This window comes from Cherax quadricarinatus, chromosome 54 (genome assembly GCF_038502225.1).
Source record: "Cherax quadricarinatus isolate ZL_2023a chromosome 54, ASM3850222v1, whole genome shotgun sequence".
NCBI lineage: Eukaryota > Metazoa > Arthropoda > Malacostraca > Decapoda > Parastacidae > Cherax > Cherax quadricarinatus.
The window spans coordinates 4,016,374-4,031,932 of NC_091345.1; the positions used below are offsets into that span (position 1 = coordinate 4,016,374).

The window sequence follows — 15,559 nt, forward strand, 5'->3', positions numbered from 1 at the left end:
ATGTGTCTTAGCTCTCTCCCACTTCCAATGATTGACCCTGGAACAAAAGCTGTCAGATATTTCGTGCATCTGTCCGTACGTGTTATTTATTTTTTGTGTAAATCAGAGAGTTATGAAGTAAGACGTATATTACACGTGCGTCTTAGCTCCCTCCCACTTCCATATGTTTATCACCTTCCTTTCTTCAACGTGTCAGCCTCTTGCTTCCCACAGATCATAGTTTCCACTAAGTCGTAAGAGGAGGCTTTCATCTCCCTCCGTTAACGTCAACTTGCTCTCTCTCTGCCTTCTTGCCAATGATGTTCGTACCCTTCTTAAACCTTCTTACTGTTATTGCTGGAAAAATAAACACAAATGCAGTATATGATCATTTATTGGCTACGTTTCGCCCACACAGTGACCTTAATCAAGATCTGTTTGTGACTAGATAAAGCCCACTGTGTGGACAAATCGAAGTCAATAAAGAATCGCATTATACTGCCAAACCAAGGAACGGATGGGGTTTAAAGTTGAACCTATGGGGAGACAGTCGTTAAACTCCAGTCCAGTGTGTAAGTCTCTGGTCCAGCTGGCCCAGTGACATACTCACTAGCCTGGAGTTTTACGACTTACTCGCCATGGGTTCAGATCCCACCCGTTCCGTGGTTTGTTTGGAATCGTGATATTGCGATTTCGTGAGTCATTATACTGTATTTGTGTTTATTTTTCCATCGCGTCGGTAGTTTATACCATTTATCTCTATTATCATTACTCGTGACATTGATAAGTAAGACAGATGTGCGATAGTTAGGTATCTTTATGAAAGTTAAGACACTTGTGCAACATCTGTATATCTTTATTGTAGACGTTTCGCCATCCAGTGGCTTTATCAATACAGATTCTAGGACATAATTATTTATTTATTTCGATACATTTCGCCTACACAGCAGGGTTCTTCAGTCGAGTACAGAAGAGTCAGCAGAAGCAGTACAGATGTAAAGACGTTGTAATCAGTCCATCACCTTTGAAGATGTAGCTTTGAGGTGGTCAGTCCCCCACCCTGGCTGAGGGACTGACCACCTCGATTGCCCATGCATTAGACTCGAGGGACTGATTACCTCTCACCGAGGATGAGGGACTGATATCATCAAAACAAGTAGCTTTAGGTAGATGTCGTTTTGATAAGGACCTGCCTCGTATGGGCCAGTAGGCCTTCTGCAGTGTTCCTACTTTCTTATGTTCTTATGTTCTTAAGTCCTTCTGCTTCCAGAATTCTACTGTATTCTGTATTTGACTGAAGAAGCTTACTGTGCAGGTGAAACGTTTCGCCAATGAGATACGCAGGTGCGAATAAATGGATTAGAAAACCGGCAAGTTGATAAATGAATCACTTGTGCAACATCTGTGTATCTTGATTTCAGAATAAGGATACCCAAATGTTGCAAATGTGTCTTATTCATCTTATTTATCCATACCTATGGACATTTGCTTCTTTGGATACAGAGTGCATACACTAACCGGAGTGAGAGGCTGCGCCTGCATAAATTCATAAATCCGCCAAGGCTTTCCCTGAGGCACAGACATGAATCTTGTCTATAAACATTCTATAGCACAGTCAGTATTAACCCTCTCCATCTATAATAAGGAGTCTATATTACAGGAGACTCAACACTGTCACGACATTTGTCACTAATCGGTCATAAGGCTTCGAGGATGCAAAAGAAATTGAACCGATTTATAGCCAATCCTTTCTTCTTTATCATTATGTGGGAAATTTATCTCCCTAACATAAGAGACGCTATTTTTCAATACTGTGACGTACGAGAGGAAGACTACAAAGGCAAAGTGATCTTTAGCATTTGTTATTTTGTTCTATGATACCTTGACGTACAAGAGGAAGACTAGGACAAGTGATCATAAGATTTGTTATATTGTTATACGACGGCCACATTTTAAACTAAGAAAATAGCCCATAAGGGATATGCAGAAGAAAGTTATACATGAAATATCTTAACTTCTGTATTGGACCTGAGATAAATTGTTCACTTCAGAGTGAGTGTTTTGTGTACCCTGAGTGAGGGAGAAATTCAGAGTGTAGTGTGTACTGGGTGTAGGTTGTGTGTGCTGGGTGTAGGTTGTGTGTGCTGGGTGTAGGTTGTCTGTGTACTGGGTGTAGGTTGTGTGTGCTGGGTGTAGGTTGTGTTTCTGGGTGTAGGTTGTGTGTGCTGGGTGTAGGTTGTCTGTGTACTGGGTGTGGGTTGTGTGTACTGGGTGTAGGTTGTGTGCACTGGGTATAGGTTGTGTGTGTACTGGGTGTAGGTTGTGTGTGTGTCTGGGGGTAGGCTGTGTGTGCTGGGTGTACGATGTGTATGTGCTAGGTGTAGATTATGTGATGTGTGTCTGGGTGTTGGTTGTGTGCGTGATTGCATGTGTAGGCTGACGGGGGAAGTCATAATTGTGTTTGGGTGTTACTTGAGTGGATCACATTTAAATGCAATTTGGGTGATGTGTATTCACCTAATTGTACTTGCCTAATTGTGGTTTCAGAGGTTGAGTCTCAGCTCCTGGCCCCGCCTGTGTGCTTATATATGTGTGTGTGTGTGTGTGTGTGTGTGTGTGTGTGTGTGTGTGTGTCAAGCAGGCGCAGGAATTCGTGATGGAGTTCAGCCAGCAGCGGAGGTGTTATAAAAAATCTTTATGGTGGATTCATGGTTGAGGAGCCATTTTGAATTTCTTAGAAGGCTTCTTTGAAGATGTTGTATACTTCGAAGGGGACGTCACCCTCGTTAGTGTCGTTTGAAGAGTGCAAGCACTTGGTAAGTTGGGAAGTTGTAAGGAAGCTCACAGAGTAATTTTCCCGTACCTTTGCACAGTTTTGTGTGCAGTTCCTTGGAATACACTGACCTTTTAGAGAGTGTGGTGCAGAAGCTAAGAGTATTCCAGGCAAGACCCGGGACGTGGTTTCATTTAACTCTTGGGAAATATTCGGAGATAAATAATCAGCAACAGAGATGGTGTCATATGTTGTTAGGGTTGAGATGTATACAGTAGGCGAAGAGGTGGTATACCAAATTGTGTAGTGTCCGGTAGTTGAAGAGTCAGAGGTGGCATGGATGGCAGAGGTGGTGGCAGGGGAAGCAGAGGTGGTGACAAGGATGGCAGAGATGGTGGCAGTGATAAATATCTCGTTGGTGTTATAATGGTCAAACTATTGATAATGTAAGGTAACAAAACATATATGCAACTATAGTAACATTTTATCGTGGCAACATTTCACTCTCCATGAGCTTCGTCAATCCACTCTCCTGGAGAGCGAAACGTTGCCGCAATAATATATCACATTAGTTGCACTTGTGTCCTTCTACCTAACATTTCGGAGGTGGCCATTGGCTTGGATACCTCAGCATGTGTACACCACAGGGGTCTGGCTTAATAATTTCCAGTATTGTTATTGAATCAACATCAGGAACTTCATATCAGGAGAGATGGTTAACCTTCAAGATGGCGCTGACAGCCTCGTTGCATATTCCCGAATTTGAGTCATTCTGTAAATGGGAGAAGGAAAGGCATGCCTTGCCGTTCTCAGAGAAGAATGTTGCTGGGTTCATTGTGGAAGCAGAGAGAAGGGGAAATGTCGTGCTTCCTGGATACTCTACCTTGTGCCTGCTTGTAGTCAAGTTATGGCTGCGTTGGTTAAGAGAGATAACATAAGATTTTGTTCGGATTTTTAACCCCGGAGAGTTAGCCACCCAGGATAACCCCCCCAAAAAAGTCATTGCGTCATCGAGGACTGTCTGTCTTATTTCCATTGGGGTCCTGAATCTTGTCCCCCAGGATGCGACTAACACCCAAGTACCTATTTGCTGCTAGGTGAACAGGACAACAGATGTAAGGAAACGCGTCGAAATGTTTTCACTCCGCCGGGAATCGCACCCGGGCCCTCCGCGTGTAAAGTGAGAGCTTCGCCAGCCAGGCCACGGGCTGATAGAGTTGATAGAAATGAGAGAGAATTAAATTTATTTTGCTCTTTAAACTTCTTGTGGCTGATAATTTCTTTGCTTAGTTCTGAAATGTGAGGTGCACAGAATGGAGATAGCATAACAAGGTGGTTGGGCCCACTGGAATAAGGCCATAAGAATATAAGGAACATTTCAGCTGGCCTACTGGCCCATGCTAAGCTGGTCCTCAAATACAAATCTTCTCACTCGTAGTTGGTTAATGAAATTTTAGATCCTCTCTCTGTACCGGGATAACGTTGTGTTGTATACACTTTTTAATGTGATGCTTAAATAACACAGCAAGTGTGTTTTACTGGTGAGAAGTGTGTTGAAAGTTCCCCAGGCTTTTTCCTGACTCTTCCTGGCCCTCCCTGGCCCTCCCTGGCCCTCGCTGGCCCTCCCAGCCCCTCCCAGGCCCTCCTTGGCCCTCCCAGGCCCTCCCTGGCCCTCCTTGACCCACCCTAGCCCCGAGGAAGTATATAAGATACCAGTCATGGTCAGTGGCTCACTCCACCATGATAATAGCTCTCTTGGTAGCATCAGTGTTGTGTTGGGGGCTGGCTAGTCCCAAGAACACCCACTACGTACAGGATGCCCACCACGTACAGGATACCCACCACATACAGGATACTCAGCACGTACGGGATGCCCACGTCCTGCAGTTCACGCACGATGTACAATTTACGCAGAATAACGCAGAATCTACGCAAGGCATCACCAAAACAGAAAACCCAGATAGTCAGGGGACGCTAATAACAAGGGAACTCATCCAGACACTCTTCGTTAATCAACTTGGTAAGTGAAAGGCTCTTGATCCAAGGAACTTGAGCTCTCCCCCTTCCTAGGATCAAGCCTTATTACTTTTGCTGGTTTAGCGCTCATCTGTTATGATGATAATGATGATGATAATATTAATACTAATTATACTTATTATTATTATTATTATTATTATTATTATTATTATTATTATTATTATTATTATTATTATTGTTATTATTATTATTATTATTATTATTATTATCCCAAAAGAGGAAAAATATTTGCAGCGTTAGTAATAACACTGTTTAAGCACTTATTGTGTCACTGTTACTGCTCGTGTATGACATACACCGCTTCACTGTTCGTGTATGACATACACCACTTAACTTCTCGTGTATGACATATACCGCTTCACTGTTCGTGTATGACATACACCGCTTCACTGTTCGTGCATGACATACACCGCTTCACTGTTCGTGTATGACATATACCGCTTCACTGCTCGTGTATGACATACACCGCTTCACTGTTCGTGTATGACATACACCGCTTCACTGTTCGTGTATGACATACACCGCTTCACTGCTCGTGTATGACATACACCGCTTCACTGTTCGTGTATGACATACACCGCTTCACTGTTCGTGTATGACATACACCGCTTCACTGCTCGTGTATGACATACACCGCTTCACTGTTCGTGTATGACATACACCGCTTCACTGTTCGTGTATGACATACACCGCTTCACTGTTCGTGTATGACATACACCGCTTCACTGTTCGTGTATGACATACACCGCTTCACTGTTCGTGTATGACATACACCGCTTCACTGTTCGTGTATGACATACACCGCTTCACTGTTCGTGTATTACATACACCGCTTCACTGTTCGTGTATGACATATACCGCTTCACTGTTCGTGTATGACATACACCGCTTCACTGTTCGTGTATGACATATACCGCTTAACTTCTCGTGTATGACATACACCGCTTCACTGTTCGTGTATGACATACACCGCTTCACTGTTCGTGTATGACATATACCGCTTAACTTCTCGTGTATGACATATACCGCTTCACTGTTCGTGTATGACATACACCGCTTCACTGTTCGTGTATGACATACACCGCTTCACTGTTCGTGTATGACATACACCGCTTCACTGTTCGTGTATGACATACACCGCTTCACTGTTCGTGTATGACATACACCGCTTCACTGTTCGTGTATGACATATACCGCTTAACTTCTCGTGTATGACATACACCGCTTCACTGTTCGTGTATGACATACACCGCTTCACTGTTCGTGTATGACATATACCGCTTAACTTCTCGTGTATGACATATACCGCTTCACTGTTCGTGTATGACATACACCGCTTCACTGTTCGTGTATGACATACACCGCTTCACTGTTCGTGTATGACATACACCGCTTCACTGTTCGTGTATGACATACACCGCTTCACTGTTCGTGTATGACATACACCGCTTCACTGTTCGTGTATGACATACACCGCTTCACTGTTCGTGTATGACATATACCGCTTAACTTCTCGTGTATGACATACACCGCTTAACTTCTCGTGTATGACATATACCGCTTAACTTCTCGTGTATGACATATACCGCTTTACTGCTCGTGTATGACGTACACCGCTTCACTGTTCGTGTATGACATATACCACTTAACTTCTCGTGTATGACATACACCGCTTCACTGTTCGTGTATGACATACACCGCTTCACTGTTCGTGTATGACATATACCGCTTAACTTCTCGTGTATGACATATACCGCTTCACTGTTCGTGTATGACATACACCGCTTCACTGTTCGTGTATGACATACACCGCTTCACTGTTCGTGTATGACATACACCGCTTCACTGTTCGTGTATGACATACACCGCTTCACTGTTCGTGTATGACATACACCGCTTCACTGTTCGTGTATGACATACACCGCTTCACTGTTCGTGTATGACATACACCGCTTCACTGTTCGTGTATGACATACACCGCTTCACTGTTCGTGTATGACATATACCGCTTCACTGTTCGTGTATGACATATACCGCTTAACTTCTCGTGTATGACATATACCGCTTCACTGTTCGTGTATGACATACACCGCTTCACTGTTCGTGTATGACATACACCGCTTCACTGTTCGTGTATGACATACACCGCTTCACTGTTCGTGTATGACATACACCGCTTCACTGTTCGTGTATGACATATACCGCTTCACTGTTCGTGTATGACATATACCGCTTAACTTCTCGTGTATGACATATACCGCTTCACTGTTCGTGTATGACATACACCGCTTCACTGTTCGTGTATGACATACACCGCTTCACTGTTCGTGTATGACATATACCGCTTAACTTCTCGTGTATGACATATACCGCTTAACTTCTCGTGTATGACATATACCGCTTAACTTCTCGTGTATGACATATACCGCTTTACTGCTCGTGTATGACATACACCGCTTCACTGTTCGTGTATGACATATACCACTTAACTTCTCGTGTATGACATACACCGCTTCACTGTTCGTGTATGACATACACCACTTAACTTCTCGTGTATGACATATACCGCTTAACTGCTCGTGTATGACATATACCGCTTCACTGCTCGTGTATGACATATACTGCTTAACTTCTCGTGTATGACATATACCGCTTCACTGCTCGTGTATGACATATACCGCTTCACTGCTCGTGTATGACATATACCGCTTCACTGCTCGTGTATGACATATACCGCTTCACTGCTCGTGTATGACATATACCGCTTCACTGTTCGTGTATGACATACACTGTTTCAATGCTGTAAAATACATGCACAGTTTCACTGCTGAGTACGACGTACATAGTTTCACTACTGGCTCTGACATGATCAATTTCACTGCTTGTGTATAACATGCAGAGTTTCATCGCTGGGCACGACATTCACTGCTAAGTACGAGGTTCATATTCAGCCTTAAATATTAATAGGTATTTTATATTATGTGTTATGTATGTTTGACTTAAATAATTATACAACCAGGTATGACATATTTTCACCACTGGATATGACATACGCAGTGTCGTGGCTGGGTATGCACTGCCTGCTCTCGGGGCAGCTAGTAGTTACATAGTGTGACAGTCCAGCAGACACACTACTGATACGTCCTTGTAATAGATTTTTGTTAATTTTGACCTATAACACTCACCAGTGCTCAGTAATAACCCAAGTGGAGACAAACACAGATGATTAACTGGTCTGTATACTTCGATCCGCTTCTGGGGTCCTCTTCAGTAGATACATTAGTGAAATGAGAACGAGAATATGTAGGGAAGGATGCATCATTCCCTATATATTCTTGTTCTCATTTGTATATCTGCTGAAGAGGACCCCAGAAGGAGATCGAAATATACAAACCAGTTAATCCTCTGTGTTTCTGTCTCCATAAGCACTGACAAGTGTTAATTGTATTTTAGTTATCCAACGCTCGAATATTATATATATCCCAGGCCTACAAGATTTAAATTACCTCCAGCCTACTGCTAATGCTCAGTAATGGATGATCCACACACGTGCTGTGACAACACTGCCACTGTCTACAAGGACCGTATTTGCATATGGCACTCTGAGCATCACGGCAGAAAGTGTGTGCACACGTAGGCACTTCACAACTGTCCATAGCACCGCGAGAGCCAGGCATCGCTACAGCCTGGCACTAAGACGTAGGCGGAATGTTCATTTGTAAACTCTGCAAAACATTACCATAATTCAAATAACTGCGCAATTAATAATAAAAATAATAATAATAATAATTATAATAATAATAATAATAATAATAATAATAATAATAATAATAATAATAATAATAATAATAATAATAATAATCTTTATTTCTACAAGTACGTGACACAACTTATACAGACCACAGCTGACATCAAGGACTTACTATATAGAAAGCGCCTTGTTAATCAGAGCATTTCCCGTAACTTAGGGTCATCTTGTCCCCCAGGATGCCACCCACACCGGTAGCCTAACACCTAGGTACCTACTTGCTGCTAGGTGAACAGGGACAGCAGGTGTACGGTGACTAATACCCAGGTACCTACTTATTGCTAGGTGAACAGGGACAGCAGGTGTCTTCAGGAAACATGTCCTAATGTTTTAACCCGTACCTGCGATCGAACCACGGACCTCAGTGTGTGAGTTGTGTGCCCTACCAACCGAGCTAGGCGTCACGTTAAATAAATAATCTTAAACTGAATTAATAAGTTAGGATTAAATAAGTCGGATAATTTGAAGTCACACGTCTGTCAGCAACAGATCGTAAAGTAATCTCAGGATTTTTTTTTTTCAAAAGTGAAAAGAGTTGACAGTGGTGAAGGTAATCCAAAGTTTGTAGAATAAGAAAAAGCATCTTAAATGCAAAATACTGCTACACAGGTGTTGTTGATAATATCTTTCTATTTTAAGTTTTGTGGCTCAGTGGTATAGTATCGGGCCTGCTATATGCCAGAACCACGGTTCGAGTCCTTGTCTATAAAGAGGAAACACCTATGGTACTGGCTGGGGACCCACAGCCTCAGAGAAGAGAATAAACTTCAGGGAAGAAATCTGGAAGTTTATTTTCGGAGTTGTTTAAGCATTTTCTTTTACCAAAATCCCCTATATAAGATTTTTTATATTTACTCAAATAATAGATACATTTTAAAACAATCAATGCATTTGGAATCAGAACATCAAACATAAAAAGAAATAAAACTTTAAATGAACCAAGTCATCCTTGTATCTTGAGGTGGGTCGTGAGCGCAGAATGCTGCAGGCATTTCCTCTCTGGATCGCAGTTCTGAGTCGTTGTAAAAGGAAGCTGGTCGCTCTGGGGTCCATGGTTTCCGTGATGAGTTTGGACACTTACATGCACACTTGTACCATGATCTGAGGTACAAATGCTCCTACTAGGACTAAGTTACAAGATGGTACAAAGTCAACTTGGGCTCTCACTGAAACTGGCAGCACCGCCCACTTCAGCTACAGAGTATCGTAAGAAGGTGTTAGTCAGTGAAGACTCACAAGTGTAGTCCCATGCAACGTGCTGACCGTCATTCCAGGGTAGCATCCTACCTCCATCCGGGTGATGCTGGATGTCATCCGGCAGCCTAGAGCGTAAACGCTGTTTTTTTAACATTTATCTTTAATATAGTGGAAGATAATCTTAAGTTTAGTGTGTTAATGTATTTTTTTTTATTTCGTAAATACATTTGCAAAATTATACTTACGATTTTCTTTTCTCTTTTATGTCGTTGCAGATATCAAAACAGTGTTGGCAGATCTGTTGCAGAGTGTGAGTGCTCAAGTGAACCAGTGCTCAACTCTCACTCAAGGTAATGTTGCAGAGAGTGAGTGCTCAGTGAACCAGTGCTCAACTCTCACTCAAGGTAATGTTGCAGAGAGCGAGTGCTCAAGTGAACCAGTGCTCAACTCTCACTCAAGGTAATGTTGCAGAGAGTGAGTGCTCAGTGAACCAGTGCTCAACTCTCACTCAAGGTAATGTTGCAGAGAGCGAGTGCTCAGTGAACCAGTGCTCAACTCTCCCTCAAGGTAATGTTGCAGAGAGTGTGTGCTCAAGTGAACCAGTGCTCAACTCTCACTCAAGGTAATGTTGCAGAGAGTGTGTGCTCAAGTGAACCAGTGCTCAACTCTCACTCAAGGTAATGTTGCAGAGAGTGAGTGCTCAGTGAACCAGCGCTCAACTCTCCCTCAAGGTATTGTTGCAAGGTGTGAGTGTTCATGAACCAGTGCTCAACTCTCACTCAAGGTAATGTTGCAAGGAGTGAGTGTTCATGAACCAGTGCTCAACTCTCACTCAAGGTAATGTTGCAAGGAGTGAGTGTTCATGAACCAGTGCTCAACTCTCACTCAAGGTAATGTTGCAAGGTGTGAGTGTTCATGAACCAGTGCTCAATTCTCGCTCAAGGTAATGTTGCAAGGTGTGAGTGTTCATGAACCAGTGCTCAACTCTCACTCAAGGTAATTTTGCAAGGTGTGAGTGTTCATGAACCAGTGCTCAACTCTCGTTCAAGGTAATGTTGAAAGGTGTAAGTGAGCATGAACCAGTGCTCAACTCTCGCTAAAGGTAATGTTGCAAGGTGAGAGTGTTCATGAACCTGTGCTCAACTCTCACTCAAGGTAATGTTGCAGAGAGTGAGTGCTCAAGTGAACCAGTGCTCAACTCTCACTCAAGGTAATGTTGCAGAGAGTGAGTGCTCAGTGAACCAGTGCTCAGCTCTCACTCAAGGTAATGTTGCAGAGAGTGAGTGCTCAGTGAACCAGTGCTCAACTCTCACTCAAGGTAATGTTGCAGAGAGTGAGTGCTCAAGTGAACCAGTGCTCAACTCTCACTCAAGGTAATGTTGCAGAGAGTGAGTGCTCAGTGAACCAGTGCTCAACTCTCACTCAAGGTAATGTTGCAGAGAGTGAGTGCTCAGTGAACCAGTGCTCAACTCTCCTTCAAGGTATTGTTGCAAGGTGTGAGTGTTCATGAACCAGTGCTCAACTCTCACTCAAGGTAATGTTGCAAGGAGTGAGTGTTCATGAACCAGTGTTCAACTCTCACTCAAGGTAATGTTGCAAGGAGTGAGTGTTCATGAACCAGTGTTCAACTCTCACTCAAGGTATTCTTGCAAGGTGTGAGTGTTCATGAACCAGTGCTCAACTCTTACTCAAGGTAATGTTGCAAGGTGTGAGTGTTCATGAACCAGTGCTAAACTCTCACTCAAGGTAATGTTGAAAGGTGTGAGTGTTCATGAACCAGTGGTCAACTTTCACTCAAGGTAATGTTGCAAGGAGTGAGTGTTCATGAACCAGTGCTCAACTCTCACTCAAGGTAATGTTGCAAGGTGTGAGTGTTCATGAACCAGTGCTCAACTCTCACTCAAGGTAATGTTGCAAGGAGTGAGTGTTCATGAACCAGTGCTCAACTCTCACTCAAGGTAATGGTGCAAGGTGTGAGTGTTCATGAACCAGTGCTCAACTCTCACTCAAGGTAATGTTGCAAGGTGTGAGTGTTCATGAACCAGTGCTCAACTTTCACTCAAGGTAATGTTGCAAGGTGTGTGTGTTCATGAACCAGTGCTCAACTCTCACTCAAGGTAATGTTGCAAGGTGTGAGTGTTCATGAACCAGTGCTCAACTTTCACTCAAGGTAATGTTGCAAGGTGTGAGTGTCCATGAACCAGTGCTCAACTCTCACTCAAGGTAACGTTGCAAGGTGTGAGTGTTCATGAACCAGTGCTCAACTTTCACTCAAGGTAATGTTGCAAGGTGTGAGTGTTCATGAACCAGTGCTCAACTCTCACCCAAGGTAATGTTGCAAGGTGTGAGTGTTCATGAACCAGTGCTCAACTCTCACTCAAGGTAATGTTGCAAGGTGTGAGTGTCCATGAACCAGTGCTCAACTCTCACTCAAGGTAATGTTGCAAGATGTGAGTGTTCATGAACCAGTGCTCAACTCTCACTCAAGGTAATGTTGCAAGGAGTGAGTGTTCATGAACCAGTGCTCAACTCTCACTCAAGGTATTGTTGCAAGGTGTGAGTGTTCATGAACCAGTGCTCAACTCTCACTCAAGGTAATGTTGCAAGGTGTGAGTGTTCATGAACCAGTGCTCAACTCTCACTCAAGGTAATGTTGCAAGGTTTGAGTGTTCATGAACCAGTGCTCAACTCTCACTCGAGGTAATGTTGCAAGGTGTGAGTGTTCATGAACCAGTGCTCAACTCTCAGTCAAGGTAATGTTGCAAGGTGTGAGTGTTCATGAACCAGTGCTCAACTCTCACTCAAGGTAATGTTGCAAAAAGTGAGTGTTCATGAACCAGTGCTCAACTCTCACTCAAGGTAATGTTGCAAGGTGTGAGTGTCCATGAGCCAGTGCTCAACTCTCACTCAAGGTAATGTTGCAAGGTGTGAGTGTTCATGAACCAGTGCTCAACTTTCACTCAAGGTAATGTTGCAAGGTGTGAGTGTTCATGAACCAGTGCTCAACTTTCACTCAAGGTAATGTTGCAAGGTGTGAGTGTTCATGAACCAGTGCTCAACTCTCACTCAAGGTAATTTTGCAAGGTGTGAGTGTTCATGAACCAGTGCTCAACTCTCACTCAAGGTAATGTTGCAAGGAGTGAGTGTTCATGAACCAGTGCTCAACTCTCACTCAAGGTAATGTTGCAAGGTGTGAGTGTCCATGAGCCAGTGCTCAACTCTCACTCAAGGTAATGTTGCAAGGTGTGAGTGTTCATGAACCAGTGCTCAACTTTCACTCAAGGTAATGTTGCAAGGTGTGAGTGTTCATGAACTAGTGCTCAACTCTCACTAAAGGTAATGTTGCAAGGTGTGAGTGTTCATGAACCAGTGCTCAACTCTCACTCAAGGTAATGTTGCAAGGTGTGAGTGTTCATGAACAGTGCTCAACTTTCTCAAGGTAATGTTGCAATGTGTGAGTGTTCATGAACCAGTGCTCAACTCTCACTCAGGTACTGTTGCAAGGTGTGAGTGTTCATGAACCAGTGTTCAACTTTCACTCAAGGTAATGTTGCAAGGTGTGAGTGTTCATGAACCAGTGCTCAACTCTCACCCAAGGTAATGTTGCAAGGTGTGAGTGTTCATGAACCAGTGCTCAACTCTCACTCAAGGTAATGTTGCAAGGTGTAGTGTCCATGAACCAGTGCTCAACTCTCACTGCAGGTAATGTTGCAAGGAAGGTGTGAGTGTTCATGAACCAGTGCTCAACTCTCACTCAAGGTAATGTTGCAAGGAGTGAGTGTTCATGAACCAGTGCTCAACTCTCACTCAAGGTATTGTTGCAAGGTGTGAGTGTTCATGAACCAGTGCTCAACTCTCACTCAAGGTAATGTTGCAAGGTGTGAGTGTTCATGAACCAGTGCTCAACTCTCCACTCGAAGGTAATGTTGCAAGGCGTTTGAGTGTTCATGAACCAGTGCTCAACTCTCACTCGAGGTAATGTTGCAAGGTGTGAGTGTTCATGAACCAGTGCTCAACTCTCAGTCAAGGTAATGTTGCAAGGTGTGGAGTGTTCATGAACCAGTGCTCAACTCTCACTCAAGGTAATGTTGCAAAAAGTGAGTGTTCATGAACCAGTGCTCAACTCTCACTCAAGGTAATGTTGCAAGGTGTAGTGTCCATGAGCCAGTGCTCAACTTTCACTCAAGGTAATGTTGCAAGGTGTGAGTGTTCACTTGAACCAGTGCTCAACTTTCACTCAAGGTAATGTTGCAAGGTGTGAGTGTTCATGAACCAGTGCTCAACTCTCACTCAGGAAGTAATGTTGCAAGGTGTGAGTGTTCATGAACCAGTGCTCAACTTTCACTCAAGGTAATGTTGCAAGGTGTGAGTGTTTTGAACCAGTGCTCAACTCTCACTCAAGGTAATGTTGCAAGGTGTGTGTTCATGAACCAGTGCTCAACTTTCACTCAAGGTAATGTTGCAAAGGTGTGAGTGTTCATGAACCAGTGCTCAACTCTCACTCAAGGTAATGTTGCAAGGTGTGAGTGTTCATGAACCAGTGCTCAACTCTCACTCAAGGTAATGATGCAAGGTGTGAGTGTTCATGGTTTCCAGTGATCAAGCTCTGTCCTCCGAAGGTAATGTTGCAAGGAGTGGATGTTCATGAACCAGTGCTCAATCTCTCCTCCAAGGTAATGTTGCAAGGTGTGTGAGTGTCCATGCCAGGCCAGTGCTCAAGCTCTCACTCAGGTAATGTTGCAAGGTGTGAGTGTTCATGGAACCAGTGCTCAACTTTTCCACTCAAAGGTAATTGTTGCAAGGTGTGAGTGTTCATGAACCAGTGCTCAACTCTCACTCAAGGTAATGTTGCAAGGTGTGAGAGTTCATGAACCAGTGCTCAACTTTCACTCAAGGTAATGTTGCAAGGTGTGAGTGTTCATGAACCAGTGCTCAACTCTCACTCAAGGTAATGTTGCAAGGTGTGAGTGTTCATGAACCAGTGCTCAACTCTTACTCAAGGTAATGTTGCAAGGTGTGAGTGTTCATGAACCAGTGCTCAACTCTCACTCAAGGTAATGTTGCAAGGTGTGAGTGTCCATGAGCCAGTGCTCAACTCTCACTCAAGGTAATGTTGCAAGGTGTGAGTGTTCATGAACCAGTGCTCAACTCTCAGTCAAGGTAATGTTGCAAGGTGTGAGTGTTCATGAACCAGTGCTCAACTCTCACTCAAGGTAATGTTGCAAAAAGTGAGTGTTAATGAACCAGTGCTCAACTCTCACTCAAGGTAATGTTGCAAGGTGTGAGTGTCCATGAGCCAGTGCTCAACTCTCACTCAAGGTAATGTTGCAAGGTGTGAGTGTTCATGAACCAGTGCTCAACTTTCACTCAAGGTAATGTTGCAAGGTGCGAGTGTTCATGAACCAGTGCTCAACTCTCACTCAAGGTAATGTTGCAAGGTGTGAGTGTTCATGAACCAGTGCTCAACTTTCACTCAAGGTAATGTTGCAAGGTGTGAGTGTTCATGAACCAGTGCTCAACTCTCACTCAAGGTAATGTTGCAAGGTGTGAGTGTTCATGAACCAGTGCTCAACTTTCACTCAAGGTAATGTTGCAAGGTGTGAGTGTTCATGAACCAGTGCTCAACTCTCACTCAAGGTAATGTTGCAAGGTGTGAGTGTTCATGAACCAGTGCTCAACTTTCACTCAAGGTAATGTTGCAAGGTGTGAGTGTTCATGAACCAGTGCTCAACTCTCACTCAAGGTAATGTTGCAAGGTGTGAGTG

The 15,559-nt window shown here is 43.6% G+C and overlaps 1 protein-coding gene across 1 annotated transcript in view; it reads left to right on the forward strand.

The window, feature by feature from the left end:
* The first annotated feature begins 4,492 nt into the window (after positions 1-4,492).
* The window catches only part of LOC128699051 (golgin subfamily A member 6-like protein 22), a 20,510-nt gene continuing 9,443 nt past the window's right edge, over positions 4,493-15,559 (forward strand). The window contains exons 1-2 of the mRNA XM_070096537.1: positions 4,493-4,772; positions 10,070-10,144. Of these exons, the coding sequence (XP_069952638.1) occupies positions 4,493-4,772; positions 10,070-10,144 (355 nt within the window). The remainder of the gene's footprint in view (positions 4,773-10,069; positions 10,145-15,559) is intronic.